General features: G+C 39.8%; 1 protein-coding gene across 1 annotated transcript; it reads right to left on the reverse strand.

The window, feature by feature from the left end:
* Positions 1-1,132: 1,132 nt before the first annotated feature.
* On the reverse strand, positions 1,133-15,528 carry sh3rf2 (SH3 domain containing ring finger 2). Its single transcript, XM_065958896.1, has 11 exons — positions 15,224-15,528; positions 14,435-14,849; positions 11,872-12,165; positions 10,530-10,625; positions 9,050-9,451; positions 3,514-3,635; positions 3,191-3,361; positions 2,704-2,978; positions 2,307-2,611; positions 1,889-2,193; positions 1,133-1,759 (listed from the first exon to the last, which is right to left on the reverse strand). The coding sequence occupies exons 1-11, from the start codon at positions 15,256-15,258 to the stop codon at positions 1,579-1,581; spliced, it is 2,601 nt and encodes an 866-aa protein (XP_065814968.1). The 5' UTR covers positions 15,259-15,528; the 3' UTR covers positions 1,133-1,578.
* Between the last annotated feature and the right edge of the window lie 85 nt (positions 15,529-15,613).

Below are 15,613 nucleotides of genomic sequence, written 5' to 3' on the forward strand. Positions count from 1 at the left end.
CACGTTTTTGTAGGTGATTTATTGCAGCGTAATAACAACTATACTTTATGCACTGTTGGCAATGACTTAACCTGCTTGGGGGGGCTTGTTGCTGAGCCCCTTTTCGTTCTTTGCTTTGTGCATTGTGTATGACATTCCTTTGCTAGAACAAAACCTGACCCAAGTTTACTGTATATTCATATGGCACATACTTTAAAAAGCACATTGAAGAGACACTGATGGTCTAATAACTCTGATTTTGGCTAATGTATTTTAAATTATAAGGCAACAATAGCTTTTTCCCTCTGGAAGGAGATTTAGGTTCCCCCACACTAGGCTGAATCGCTATAAACATTAATTTGTGCCGATGTCCATTATTTTTCAGAATAACAAGTAATATAGGGTGTGCCAATGGGCCGTGCAATACGTCAACATGTCACTGCTGTAAGATGTTAATTTGTGAAATTGTTACATGAAATGCTGTGTTTCGTATTATCTCTATTTCTGTTTTTTTTTTATTCTATTGTAACTGCAGGACAGAGTCCAAGACACATTTGTCTTTGGGTCCAATAAAGTGTATCTTAAATTATTTTAAAGTTGGAGTATAATGTATAATTTAAGAGATCATAATTAATAAATTAAAAGAGAAAATGTGTATGTGAATATCTGAAGTTGTTCTTGAAGATTGTCTTCACTTTTCAGTTAGGATACTTATTCAGTTCAAGTTGTGGTCAAAATGATTTGAGAACCAAATTCAAATCGTCCTTATCAGAATATTTGTAAATATAATGCTATATTTTGAAATAATGATAAACAGTTTTCAGACAATCTGAAATCAAATATTGAAACTGGAATTAGCCTTAAAGGACCAGTGTTGGTCCTGGACAGGACACCACTCAAGACACAAATATACAGAACACAACTTTAGCTAATTATTAGTGTTTTTTGCTTGTTTGATTAAGAGTCCCATAGTTGTAGGTAATCTAACCATGTTGTTGCCAGAGGTTTCAGAGTAAAGTTTTACATGTGGATTGTGCAGGTATCCAAAAAACACAAAGGCGGTTTAATAAGGCAACGTTGACATATAATTGCTTTATTTACTCTTATCTTAGTTTGCAGTTGGACTTTTAATTGAAAGACTAAGACACCAAACTACCAATGTTCTGGAAGTAGTTTATTACCAAGTAATCAGTACAGATATTTTACTGTATAATGTCTCTGAATATATTTAAATATAGTTTGTTTTCTTTGTAGGTTTTGACAAAGGCACTATCCAATGTGTGTAACATGGGTATTCAACAAGGAACAGTCATTAGGTGGGTTTTTGTGCAAATCTCATAGTAGTACATGTGTTACAGACATGCACATATGTTGGTAGTACACAATATATCTTTGTAGAATTAATCACTGTCTCATATGCACTCAGAACAAAAAAAAACACCTCCTTCATAAGATTGTCATTTGGTAGTATTAACCTTTGGACCTCTATATACCGGACCACTGGACCGTCTTGTTGTTCAGCAGGTCAGTCAAGTCATTTGGCAGTATGACCATATGGAATATAGAAATATACAGCAGTACTACAACATTATTACACAGTCAGCTGAGCCTCTCCAGGGCCTGAAGAACACTGCAGTGGAATAAGCCTGTCTGCCCACTGCTCTCCTGAGTAACCAGAATCCGTCCATCAGGTCGAGGTCTGTGGACGAGTACCAACTCCCCTAGAAGCAGACTGAGCTCAGAGTCTGTCTGGGCAAAATGTGTTGAGGTCACTCTGTGTCTGGAATTAAAAAGGAAAAGATGATAGAGATTTTAGTAGAGTCTTTATTTTAAAAAAAAAGGTTCAGGCCCACCATATCTGTCTAATAATCTATCAACTTTTTGTTGGTCAAACACAAATCCAACATACCTGCTAGGGCTGAACTGAGCTGACACAGCAGATAGGGACGGCTGTAAGGGTGTTGATTTCTGTGGGTTAGAATTTATATCTGACATGGTTGTTTCAAGGCCTTGCCGAAAAATAGGAACCTTTCCTTCTTTGAGAATGATGCCTGGCCCATCTCTTCCCAGGGTGAGCGATGGGGCCCAAACCTCTAACAGAGGGGGCCCAGGACGGACGTTGGAGGGGACCTGACTTCCTGATGACCAGGAGGAGGTTCGAAGTCTTAGAGGAGGGGAGTCTTCATCTGCTTGGAACCGCACTGACTTTGCAGGCTAGGGAAATAAAATATGAAATAAAAGTAATCATAGGTATGGTTTAGGAATGCTCACAGCATGTGTAACTTTAGATAAAGGAAATATAATTTCTCTTTATCATGTAACCTTACCTTTTCTGTATTGTTCTTGTGTAAGTCAGGTCTGACTAGTATTGAATGAGGCCTGTTGGATGGATGCCTGTCATACTGAAATGCAGCCTCATGTGAAGCAATGAAGTCCCTGTCCTTAAAACCTGCAGCAGCAGAGGGCGCTGCTGGCTCAGTCATCCAGCCCAGTGGTCTGCTGGATTTGGACAGGAGCCTGCTGTTTTTCTTCCTTTGCAGGGCAGGTGAGTAGCCGGACGCCTGAACTTGTGCAAAGTGTTGCGAGTTGGACGGGACGTTCATATTGGATGTTTGGGAGAAATGGTTGGATCCTGAAAAAGACATTTAAAAGAATCCTTTAACAGCACTACAAATCCAAATAAATCAAGAAGTGATATTTTAGATGTGGTTGTTAAACTCTTACCTCTATGAGGGTTAAAGATTCGCCTCACCGTCTCCCAACCTTGTGAGCCCCCATAGAGGAATGGTTTTCCAGCACCAGTGGATGGCATTGCATGCTGTGCTCCATTTGGCACAGATGGGACCTGTCCTGCTGAGTATATCGTTCCACCTGTGTTGACCCTATCAAAAGCAAGGACCACAGCAGGATTCTTGGCAGCTGTGGGTTTCTTTCCAGCTGCTGTGTTGTACTGTGAGGAAGAACTAGCAGCTTTGTTCTCCAGGAGTCTGGCCGAGGTTCTGCAGTAAGGCAATGACACACTTTAGTTTAGCACAAACTAATGTTCCAACTTTAACTTCTCAAAGTAAAATCATTTAAACTAAATTAGCACTAGCATTAGTATTATATTTGAACAATTTAAATTTGTGCTTGATGGCATGTCATCCCGCCAACACTGAATCACACTGTCATTCGCTCCCACTCTCAGCAGTCAGAGATCATGAACTATCACCTGAGCACAGGCGAGATGTAGTTGCTGGGCAGGATGCCTACTTTGCCAGTTCTGAGTGACAACCCACGCAGCCAGCCTTCTTTGAACTTTCCGTACACTCCCACCATCTCTCCTTTCCTAAGCTCCAGCTCCTCAGGCTGTCGTGGTTTGTAGGAGTACAGGACGGCACACCTGAGTCACACAGAGGGTTGGTTTTTGTTATTTCCAAACTTTCTATAATATAAATGCAGATTTTACTTTAAGGGTACTTAAGTGGTTCTTGTTTCTTTCTTAAGTATCTGACAGCATCAAATGATTAGTATACTTTTAAAACAGTGACTCACACACTGATTGAGAGCTGCTGTGTGGAGGAGTTTTTGCTGTCTGCAGAGGCAGAGGACGTTTGGGGGTTTACCAGGGCCATGGAGATGGTGGGTGGGGTCTCACTGGTCATCTTCTTCTCACTCTGAAATAATAATAATAGATTCAATATGATCATCTTATGGAAATCAGTCTGTGATTCATTGCTCATGATTAAAGAGCACAATATAAAAACAAGAGTCTACAGCCATGCTAGCACTTTTGTTATCAACTGCATAAATGTTGAAATCATCCACACCCACAGATACTGGAGAGCATTTTAAATGATAGACTGACATTCACTTTGTCATTTGAAAAAGGCTCAGTGCCATGTCACTTTTGACATGAGTAACATTGATAACATTTTATTCCACTTCTATCAGAAGTTAATTTCTCTTACATTTATTGTTTCTCAAATGGTGGTAAATATAAGTGTTGCATTTTTTACAATATTAAAGATCCATGTACAGATTTCTATTGAAGAAATTCACAAAAACCCTTTAAATATATTTAACAACCCCACCTGATTACAATCAATATCATTTGTTGACCACTATAAAATAAAAAGTGCAGCTGAGGCTGATTTATTCAACCAATGAACCCGAAACACTGAAGAACATAAACATTTGACAAGACGGTTGCGTTACATGGGGGAGGAGGAATAGGTCAGAGGTTCATCATTCATCAAAGTCATTAGCATTCTTCTTGTGATCATCATGATTGTCTTGAATAAATCCACTGATAACCTGTCTCATAGTTGTTGATATGCAAGTCTGAACAAGAGATGGACTGACCAAAGGAGTTTGGAAGGAAAACAGAGACAAAGAGATATTCAGCTGATTGGTCAAAAAAAACCGAAGCCTCATATTTACTTCAGATAAAATCAATTTATTTGAAAAACAATTTCCAAATCTTGAACAAAGGGCATGGGTATATTGAAAAAAAGACTTGAAAGGATGTATGAAGGGTTTTTATATTATTGTTCATCTAATGTCAAATATAAACTGGCCCAAACCAACTAAAGTATCTGTTGGTTTTTTAATGATGGTGATGGAGAGTGCCGTCTTCAACATGTTGCTCTACACTCTCACTAGGATGTTTTATTCGAGCTGGTGTGTTGGGACTGCTGAAGCCATAACATATGATTGACTTTATTTTTGTTACCCATCAATTATTCAGCAAACTCTCATGTTCTGTGTGATAAAATATGCATTAGTTATGTTTCTCTGCTCATTTATTCAGGACTTTCCTTTAATTTGTTTCCTGAATATTAGATATGATATTTGATGGATATATTTTTAGCTCCAACTCCTACAAAAATGATGACGTATACATTTCCTGCAATGCAAAATGCAGTGAGAATAAAAAATTCTTCTCTTTTTAAATCTGAGAGCAAACAAAGTGTGACAGGCTTGAAGTCAGCAGGCTGTGAGTCAGGCCTGACACAGCCACTGACTCGCAGGGAGTGACACAGATGTGTCTCACAGTCGTTAATGACAGTCAGAAGATTAATCCTTTTATGTAATGTCCAAACTGAAACATGTACTTCACTTAGATCTTTTTTTTATATCCTCATCATTTATCCAATCAAACAAATATACCACAATTCTTTTAATACAATAAAACAAAAAACTTAACCAACGTTTAAAGCTCTGCAGAGATTTGCTACTTTTAACAGCACAACAACTCAACTACTACAGCTGGCCTGTGGGCCTGGTGTTACCTATACACAACATGTCCCTGGATCCCACAGCTCCCCCTCCATTAGGCTGCAAAGAAACACAGTACAACAGAGAAGCACAAAAGGAGTCATAAACAAGATGCAGCCATTGCTCTAAGCAAAGTCACACCTATCAATGGCGGTGCTGTGAGGCAGAAGTAAAGCGAGATAAAGTGGTGCTATAATGTCCTGAAGACATACCAGCATGTCATCAAGAGTACATGGAAAAGCATCACTGTCATCTGTGGCTTTTTATCTACTTGTTTAGAATTACTTTGATGCTAAAAGCGGCAACAAACACCCAAGTTTATATTGTTGTGTAATGCAACAAGGAAAGAGGCAGATACTTCTTAAATTCATCTATTAAAATATTTAGTCTTTTGTCATTACTCTGTGTTCTCTTTCAATTCTTGGTTTGAGTTTTATCAGATTCACAGAGTACTTCAGTTATGCTGCAGTCACACAAAGGCTAGGTGCAGTGACCTAGCAGTGGCAGTGGTTATATTTACATGGAGAGGATAGTTTATCATTCATGTAGTTAATAAAGCCTTATTCGTTGTAAATGCTTGACAAACTCATGCAGACAGGATTCATAAAAAAAGAAGCCAATTAGAAGAACACTTATGTCCACCTTTGGTTGACCTCTTGTCTTGTAATCGACTTAAGTCAAACAGCAACCTTCTGTTGTACACAATAAAAAACAGTATGAACAGAGGCTCAAAGCATTCGAAAAGAAATACATTAAAGATACATTATAAAATAAGTAACTAAGTTTTATTTTATCTGACAGTTATATATAAAAGAATAGCAATAAAATAGTTTATTACTATTCAAATTCATTCATATTGATTGTCTGTACTTCTTTACAGAAATATACAAAAGTGCTGGTTGAGTGATAAAAAGGTCTTGATAGGGGATTGCAAAGAAATTAATTTGGATAATGATAATGCAGGTTTTCCTCAATATGGTTGATCAAACCGCAGTTATACGACAGAAATATAGATAACAGCCAGTAAGTCTGCAGATTTTTGCTTGCACTTAAGTGGGCGGCAGGTGCTGTTCAAATTTCAGTGCAAGTCATACAGAGAATGTTGATTATCTACAGATAACCAGGATTCTGAGAAGTCATTTTGAAGTAAATCAGACAGAAATCTTCAACTACATTTACATTTTTGTAACTCTTTATACAAGAGTGGAACCCCCCCCCACCCCAAAATCTGGCTTAAGGATGTATATTTGTAAAGCAACAGTATCAATGAATGCCTCATTTAAACGCCCCGCACAGCCCTCAAATGTTCAGTTAATCTAGATAACTAGAAATTGGGTGCGCCAAGATGTCATCAATCTCTACTAGATACTTACATAATGTCTGTTGGAGATGAACACCACAAGGCATGATGCTTAGATTTCTGTATGACTAGATGCCAACCTGCATCACACGTGATATGTGATATTATAATCAAGTACCTTACAATATTAAGATGACCGGGTGCTGGTAGCCTAGAGGTCACTACACACATGTACAGAGGCCTAAGTCCTCAATAGCGGGTGGCTTGGGTTCGAATCTGACCTGTGGTTCCTTTCCTGCATGTCTTCCCCGACTTTCTCCCCCCCACCCCCCAAGTTTCTGACTATCCACTGTCATTTCCAAAAAATAAAGGCATATTAATATTATATCTAAAGATAACTGTAATTTAAGGTCCCTGTTTTAGATATGGGACACTTTAAAGATACTCAATCCCATTCTGTTTACACATGCTTTGAATATTTTTAGTTGTTTTTAGTCTTCTTAAGCCATTGTTTAACAGTTTATGTATTTACTAAATACAAAAAAACATTATCAGTCTCTTTGGTGTGTCATTAAAGTGGATGATGTGTGATTGAACATTTCTATTTTGCATTTAAAGATGTTCTCACTTTTGAATCATTCCCACCCTAAATGTTGCTCTTACATAAGCCTGCCAATATTCACACAAAAAACACATCATTTCATCCACAGTTGGTGGGAAGCTGCATCTGAGCAGAGCCAGAGGTGAGAGCTGATTGGATGCAGCGCTAAGAATAGCATACATGCTGGCTCGGTCAGAGGAGAGCTCAGCCTCGGCTTTAGGGACAGAACCCTCAACTCCTTTAAAAAGAAAAAGTGCGTGGCTTTCCTGATTTTACTTGACCACTGATGTGAAAGTGAGTGTTACCTGCTTAGTGAAGAGGAAGGAGTTTGAAGGCAGAGGAGAGGGGAGGAGAGAAGGAGAGAGAGGGAGAGGGAGAGGGAGAGGGAGAGAGGGTCTCTTATGTAACCAACTTCACCAGTGACTCATCATGATCAGCATGAGAGAGATAAGCGGACACACTGAGGGACTCTCCAAGCCTCCCACTCTTTACATCTATCTCTTATTTCTCCTCCGCTTTCTTCCTATGTTTCTGTGTTTTGCCTTTTTGCAGCTTACACATTTGTTCTCCATTTCTCTCCCAACTCTGCATCATCTTTTCCCCTGGTATTTCCTCTCAACTTTACCTGTTCCGGCCTTATCATTTCCATTTCCTTTTTTTCTGAAGTCCTACTTCTATGCCAACTCCCTTCCTTTCCTGTTCATTCTCCTGTTTAAGGATTTCGATTTGTATTCTCTGACATGTATTATTGCAAGCAGAGCAGTTAGAATTTGAGCTAAATCAAAGGACATCATTATCTAAGCAGGCAGGATAGTTGGCAGCAAGTGATATTATTAAACCTTGCAAAGGCCTTTATGTTTTCACTGCACTCACGCACTGGCCGACTTTGTGCAGTATTCACATTTTAGTTGCCATCGTCCCCAATGCAAATAATTGGCAACATGTCACCCTATGTTCATAACATTGTTGCAAAGAAAATTAATCAAAAAGTATAGTCTCTGTTGATAAGAACTAAATAAGATTATATTCTCAAAGCATTTCCAAAGCATGCTTTTTAGCATGGGAAAGTGTTCAAAAGTTGTTCTTGTCTTTTGTATTTTCAACTTGACGGATAAAAAAGTGATTAAGAAAAAAAACGCAGATATCATGTTAGACAGCAAGTAATGAATTCTGATAACCTGGGAACCAGAAGTTCTGAAGTTATACTCAGAGTTTTAATGAATGAATTCAAAAGATGAACCTCTTTATAGGGTCAATAGTGTAAAACACACTCCTTTTAGTTACAGCATAGTTGAGTTGTTTTTTCTTTTCATTTTTTTGCAGCATTGTATTTGAAGTCGTTAGTAGTTTATAAAAGCACTAGAATTTGACCTGTCCATGTTAAACACCCTTTCAAGAAGAACTTCTCTCACGCACTATATCTGCATCTGCTGAAGATGGCAAAAGGACACACACCTTGTAAAACCACTACTCATCTCAGAGGGGAAACACTGGCTTCTACTCCAGATCTCTTGATTAAAGACCTTTCAAAGTTTTGGTCCAGTCATCTCCTTTCACATTAAAACCCTTTTCCACATCTGTGTTGTTCTAATGAAAGACACTTCATCATGTAATGGCTAGCACAAGGGCGATGCCTTTTTCACATTCATTCCTAAAGCTTAGTGTCACAGGTCCCTCCCTGCAACTCTTGAGGATAACTTGATCCCTCAGTGACTCAAATAAAAACATCAATTATCTCACAGAAAAACACCTTTTTTGCTAACCATATGTTTTCAGTCATTCAACAAATGAATAAAAAACCGAAACAAAGCGGAACACAGTTAAGCTCAAAGATGTGATGAGGAGATCTGAGAACTTTACAGGGGCAATTTTAAACGTAAAAAGCCAAGATGTGTTTGCACAGGACTCACCTGTAACAGGTGTCGGTGCGTAGTTTCAGAGTGCCGTCTAATTCGTTGAGAGTTCACTCGGGAGGGGTGAGAGAGGCCACGGTTTGCGGCATGCACAGAGAGACGCTGTGACTGACCCTGATGGTTGAAGCTGTTGAAGTTGCTGATTTTTGCCGTCTCTCCTTTGCTGGTCTGATAAAAGTTGTCGCTGCTGGCTGCAGGCTGTTTCCGCTGGTTGGAGAGTGGCAAAGCATTGGTGAAGGGGGTCTTTGCTGGGACTTGAGGGACCCCGTAAAGGGTGGTCCTATTAGGAATGTCAGTGGCCTTTTCTTTGCTCCCACTCCCAGTGCGATGGTGAAATTCTGCTGATTCACTCCCCCTCTGAGATTTTCCCTCCAGCAGCTTGGCAGCAACAGAGTTTGGCTGAAAGAGATAAAAACATAAATTGAAACCATCTTAAAAATAAGGATGAAGCCCCATATAGAGAAAAGTCAATCCTCAGTGCAGAAAATCATCTAGAACTCGCTGCTACCTGCAACCAGCTCCTATCAACCTCAGCAAAACGGCTGTCTAAACACACCCACTTTTCACCACTCAACTCACCCCTACAACTTGTTAGACAGGCAAGCAGGGAAGCAGGACGCCAGAAGCATAAGTTCCAGCCACTAAGCCAGAGAGGGTTGACTGGTGCTAAGAGAGGAGCTGCACAGACAGGCAGGCAGGCAGACAGACAGACATGGCAGGTTTAATGCTTTCACTCCCCACAGTGATGTGCTGTTATGCCACCCAAGAAGAGAAAGCATTACTGTGTCTTTACGCCTGGCTGCACGACACAAGGAGAGGCAGGCTCAGGGAGGAGGAGGGGAGAGGAGAGAAGAGGAGGATGAAAGCATAGAGAACAGAGTTGGATAAAGATGAAGAGCATCACTGAGGCGGGGCTTCAGGAGAAGATATGGGTGGACAGGAGACGAGGGGATGAATAAGAGGAAAGAGAGCAAAATATTAGAAAAAAAACTATAGCAGAACAGATGAAAAGTGAGGAAAGAAAACTGAATGAGGCACCACATTAACTGACTGTAGAAGCACGCAAATTTCCCCGGCAGGGATGATGTTCATCCTTGAGGCAGAAACCACAGAGGAAAACAAATGATAGTCAGCTAGCTAAGCAAGCACAGCAAACATGACTAAGCCACATAGTCACACGCTAATGAGCATCTGCAGAAACAGCAAGGGTTCACAGATGAGCTCCATGCCTCAGCACTTTAAAGTGTAGGAGAGACCTTTACGGATAAAAAAAAGATTTGAATGAAAATCAAGGTAGTGCCCTGGCAGTGATCTGGAATTAATGGCATCCAGGGACGTCGTCTATGCTCTAATTTGTAGAGCTACGCGGTCAGTCCCAGGTGTCAAACGGCAGGTGTCAAGCTTGATCACGCTGAAAAGGCCAAAGCCATATTCAAACAATGAGGGAAGAAAGAAGAGACAACTAGAGAGAACTTACCTCTGTAAACTGCAAAGGGCAAATTCCAACTTTGTCCCCTAGCTTGGCTTCAATCCAGTGTTCATCTGCCCGCCTGATGACAGTCAGGATGTCCCCCTGTAGCCCAGAAATAAGCAACAGGCACACAGAGAGAGCTGAACTTAGTGGAGCAAAGCTGAGTGGCAGACATACGGATAAAACAACAAACAGGATCCAGGTGTGTGTAGCAGAGTGTGGTCGTCCTGGAGACTGAGCACTGCGTTTCTCCTGCATGTGACATCCACTCGCTTTGTGTCTGCAGGCCTAGTCTTTTCTGTGGACAGCTTCGCTCTAAAAACCATTTGACCATCTGCATTAAAACTAGGGGGAAAGAGCTGAGTGTAAGTGTGCTTTAATGGAAAGCACACAACTACAGAGGCTCTTATATAACTGCCTCTGAAATCCTTTAGGGGACATAAAGACCACAGCGGAAAGGTCTGAACCTCCAGCTCTAAAAGTCTCAAAGCACAGAACAAAAACGATTACCATTAGCTATAAGCATCGACGCAAACTTCCTTTGCTAAAACATTAACAGACTACTAAAGTTTATGTCTAAACAAATCTAAAGGAAGCTAACACTTATTTTCAGAATTGAGGGATCCATTCGTTATCTATTTAGCTAACCAATACATCATTTAGCCCATAAAAAACAGAGACCACAGTGATCTTTAATATTCCACAATTGGTTTGATCAGCAGCCAGAAAGAAACCGGTTTCTGTGATATTTAGCAGAATAAGGCAAACAATCATTTTATAGTTAAAGTTTTTTCAAAGCAAAAACTGAAGATGTTTTGTGGTTGTAGCATAAATGTGAACTGACTTTTTTAAATTGTCCACGAGAGAAGAAAGAACATTGTTTTGTAAATGTTTCCTGTATGCTGTAAGTGAAGTAATTCCCAACAAGTTGCTCACTTTTAGACCAAACAATTAAATGAGAAAATAATTGGCAGTATAACCAACAAAAAATACATGTCTGTTCTAGCCAAAAAATATTTGGTACATGACTGTCAGGATTTTTCACTGAATGTCTAAGCACTAGAAGAAAGACTTAAATGTCAAAGTCTTGATGTTTAATAATGTAACAGAGGTGGTTGGACAGTTGAAGTAGTTAGTATAAGATGGCCTTTATAGAGAATCAAGGTGTACCTTTGCTCTTTCAGTCTCATTATTCCCAGAAGTATTAGTTTGCTTGTAATCATTCTCCTGTTGCTTTACTAAAGACTAACAAACCCTGCTAGCAAGAGATCAAGTGTACAAATACAAGACTGCGCAAATTAAAATAATCTTTTCCAGCTGTGATAAGTCAGTTGTGTGAGAGTCAGACCTTGAGGAAGCTGAGACAATATTTACTGTCTTCCTGATTCAACTCTCCGGGGTTAAAGTCGAACAGCGCCCTGCAGAGAGGTTGGGACTGCTGGAGAGGCTGCAGCTGGGGGATCTGGCTGACAACCTGCAGCGTGCCGGCAGTGACAGACAAACCGCTACTGTCAGCATAGTTTCCGAGATGGTGCCAGTTCTCATCCACTTTATGCTTCTGGGTGTTACCATTACTGAACACGTAGATTGGCTCCCCGGTTGATTCAGCTCTCTGGTTGTGCATCAGATCTCTGAGGGCAAGCTGGGGGAAAGTAATATGGAACATTTTATGTTTTAAAGGCATTATATATATATATATATATAAAAATAAATCAAGTATATCCTCTGAAAATAACTCTGTGAGTAATGATTTTCAGTTTGTTTACATCGCCAGGACTGCGGCTGACTCCTCCCCTCGCGAATAAAAGTTGTTTAATTGAGGGACTAGAGAAAAGAAGAATAACATACTGTACTCACTGCTTAACTGTGTTTCTAGATCACGCTCATTTCGGGTAAATTCACATGCAGTGTGAAGATACGAGCATAATAAAGATCGCTAGCATTAGCATGCTAACACAACAATACACCGCAAGTTGTTTTGGTTTCATGCTGGTGCTCAAGGGCGACATCTGCTGGATCAAAAAATCGCATAGAAAAGCCTTTAAAGATAAAACCTTTAAATAAATAATGCATAAACTGCAATTTCAGCAGTTAAAAGAAAGCATGTCCCCTTAACTTTACTGAGACACTCAGTGTGTAACTGTCACATGACAGACACATAACAGAATATTAAAGCTGTAAAATCCCCCCAGCCCAGCCACAGGAGGAGTCAGTGTGTCTCGTTTAGTTCAGCATTATCTAGTGTTGGTTCTCTGGAGGAGTGACGAGTGACAAATATCTGCATGTTAAGACCTTGGAATTGTGATGTTTTTATCAAGAAATAGAGTTTTCTTTAACATGACACATCGTTTTCCCCTCTAAAGATTAACTCTAGTTTAACTTTGGACTTTTTTTTTTTTTTTTTTACACTCTACGTGAAAGGACATTAATGAAGACATGAGTGTGAGATAGATCATTTTGAAGAGGAGGTTTTTAAAATGCTTTCAGTGTAATTGAGCAGTATGAGAATAATGTTATCGTCACAAACTTGGGTGAAGCGTCTGAATTCTGGCTGAACTCGAGAACACTTAGAAGCTCTGTGTAGTTCGTACACAGAAATGTGCTCTCATGACCTCAGAGAATAAAACATAAGCAACAAATGAGTATGTCATGGCTGACAGACTGTGAAGAAACTTAATGATCAACAGATCTCAGCAGGGTTTGAAGTGGGAGACAGATTTGTAAAACAGAGCTTTTTTACACAGACTAATGATTCTCAAAGATAATGCTTCAACATCACGGTCTGCTGCCTCTTTCCTTTTCACTTAGTTTTTTTAGAACTCCTTAAACCCTAAAAATATACAAGACTTAACAACCCATTTTAAGAATTCCATAAGTCAGGGTTGATCACTAAAAAATAAATGTATTTGTAACACTAAATACACCTGTAAATCAGCACAATTGAACAATAAGAAAATATAATAGTCTGTGAGTGCTTAACTATTGAATTTGAATTTATTTTCAGAATATCTTATCAGGAAATATCAGAGGACAGTAGTTTTACTCTGGTCCATCTTCATTAACCAAATACATATTGTTCTTAATGTTTTTTAAGTTATCATAGCTCAAAACAAATAGTCAATGCTTGATCATAGCTTGAAATAAATTGTCACAAAATATTCTCTCTACCCTATGCAGAACAAATCATCAGGTAGAGAAATGTTAATCTTTTGAGGAGAAACGATTTGGTAAGTCCAAGATCAAGATTTTATATGCCACGACAGAGTATGAGAAAGTTAAACCTATTGCACAAAGTGCAAATAAACAAACTGTGAGAAATCACCACAGGGGCAAAAAGACAATAAGACTAGTTATATTTCTTCAGCTGTGAGAGATTATTGTTTACACTGTGGTAATGCTCCCTTCAGCTTGTGTGGGTGTATTAGGACAATGTGGGCAATGTTAAAAATCAATATGCAGGATTTCTTTAAGATTTCTTTCTCAGAATTCTGCATCAGTATGATATAAAGTTATTGTCTATTTAATCACCAAAAGAAGACAACCATTTCATGTGATTCCAATAAAAGTATCTCAACCGATTGTCAAGACAATATAATATCACATGTATATATGTATATATATATATATATATATATATATATAATGTATATTGTGATGCAGAGTTACTGTTCACATAATGGAAAAGAGATTTTAAATATTCATATTTGTATTTTGGTAACCACTGATTCAATATATAATTGTGTTGTCATAGAGATTGGTGCACAGTTTTCTGACAGTAAAAACATTAGTGGGTTTTAGCCATTAAAATATTGTGTAATATTTTTCCAAATTACTCTAACAGAATCAAAATGACATAATTCACAAGGCCATATAAAGTGTCACCCCAGGTAATGCCAGGGTCGTGCACTGACCTCATTCTGCCCTTGCTTCTCTCTATGTTGACTCTCCTGCTGTTTTCCCTCCCTCACAGTTAAACCGCCTCTGGACAAGGGCGCTGTGTGGTGGGCAGTGAGTCCACCCCTGCTGGGCCCCTGTGAGCCCTGGAGACCCTCCAAGAGCCGCACCAGCAGGAGGTTTGTGGGAAGCTCGTTCACAGTCTTGGCTGGGACAGGAGCCCGACACTCTGGGCAGAGCAGCTTGGAGTGGGCTGCCTCCTGACTCTGTAGGCAGGACATACAGAAGGTGTGCTGGCAGGGCAGGACCTTAGCTGACACATCCAGCTGCTGGAAACACAGAGGACACTCCAGCAAGGCCACCAGAGCTGGCTCCTCCATGTTAACAGTGTCGCCTCTGTTTGAGGCTAGGGCTTCAGGTACTTGACAAACACTGAAATATCAATCCATACAGAGAGAGAGAGAGAGAGAAGAGAGAGAGAGAGAGAGAGAGAGAAGAGAGAGATGACATGCTACTTCAGTGACACTAGTAGTGTCAGAAATTACACAATTAAAGAGTTACAGCATTTCTGACCAAAGTCCTTCTGTGCTCTGTAAAACAAACCACACACATATAACAGTACTATCAAAACTTCGAATACTTTGATAAGAGGGGATACCTGTGATAAGAAAAGTAGCCTACTCTACACAGTGCTTGCTAACAGGTGTCATGAAAGCTCACCTTGCTGAACAGGTAAGCTACAGCCAGGAAGTATTCCCGTATTTATCTCAGCAACATTCTGTATAAACGTGGAGTAGGCTACTTACACATGTGTCTTCTGGCTGCCGGAGTGATATTCCATAAACTCCGGCTAGGAAATGCGTAACTTTGTCTCCGCTGTCGCCATGACGCAGTGCGCTGAGGACGGCACAGTGCGACGCAGTACAGGCGCGTGAGCTTCACATTTCTGTGTTGCCGACGAGCTCGTGCTTACACCTAAGGCTACGGAGGCATTACACTCACCTGTGGAAACAAGACTGACAAAAAAAAATCGGCGAAAAGGACTAAAGCACAGCTAGGCTAATTCATCAAGCTATTTCAGTGTCATCATGTCCGACTCAAATTAACCCTTCAGAGCTGACCGTCTCTTAAAGTTAAGCTACGTCATCACTACCTTTGATGACACCGCCATCCCCTTAGATTATTTAGAAATGTTT

This window comes from Labrus bergylta, chromosome 9, assembly GCF_963930695.1.
Source record: "Labrus bergylta chromosome 9, fLabBer1.1, whole genome shotgun sequence".
NCBI lineage: Eukaryota > Metazoa > Chordata > Actinopteri > Labriformes > Labridae > Labrus > Labrus bergylta.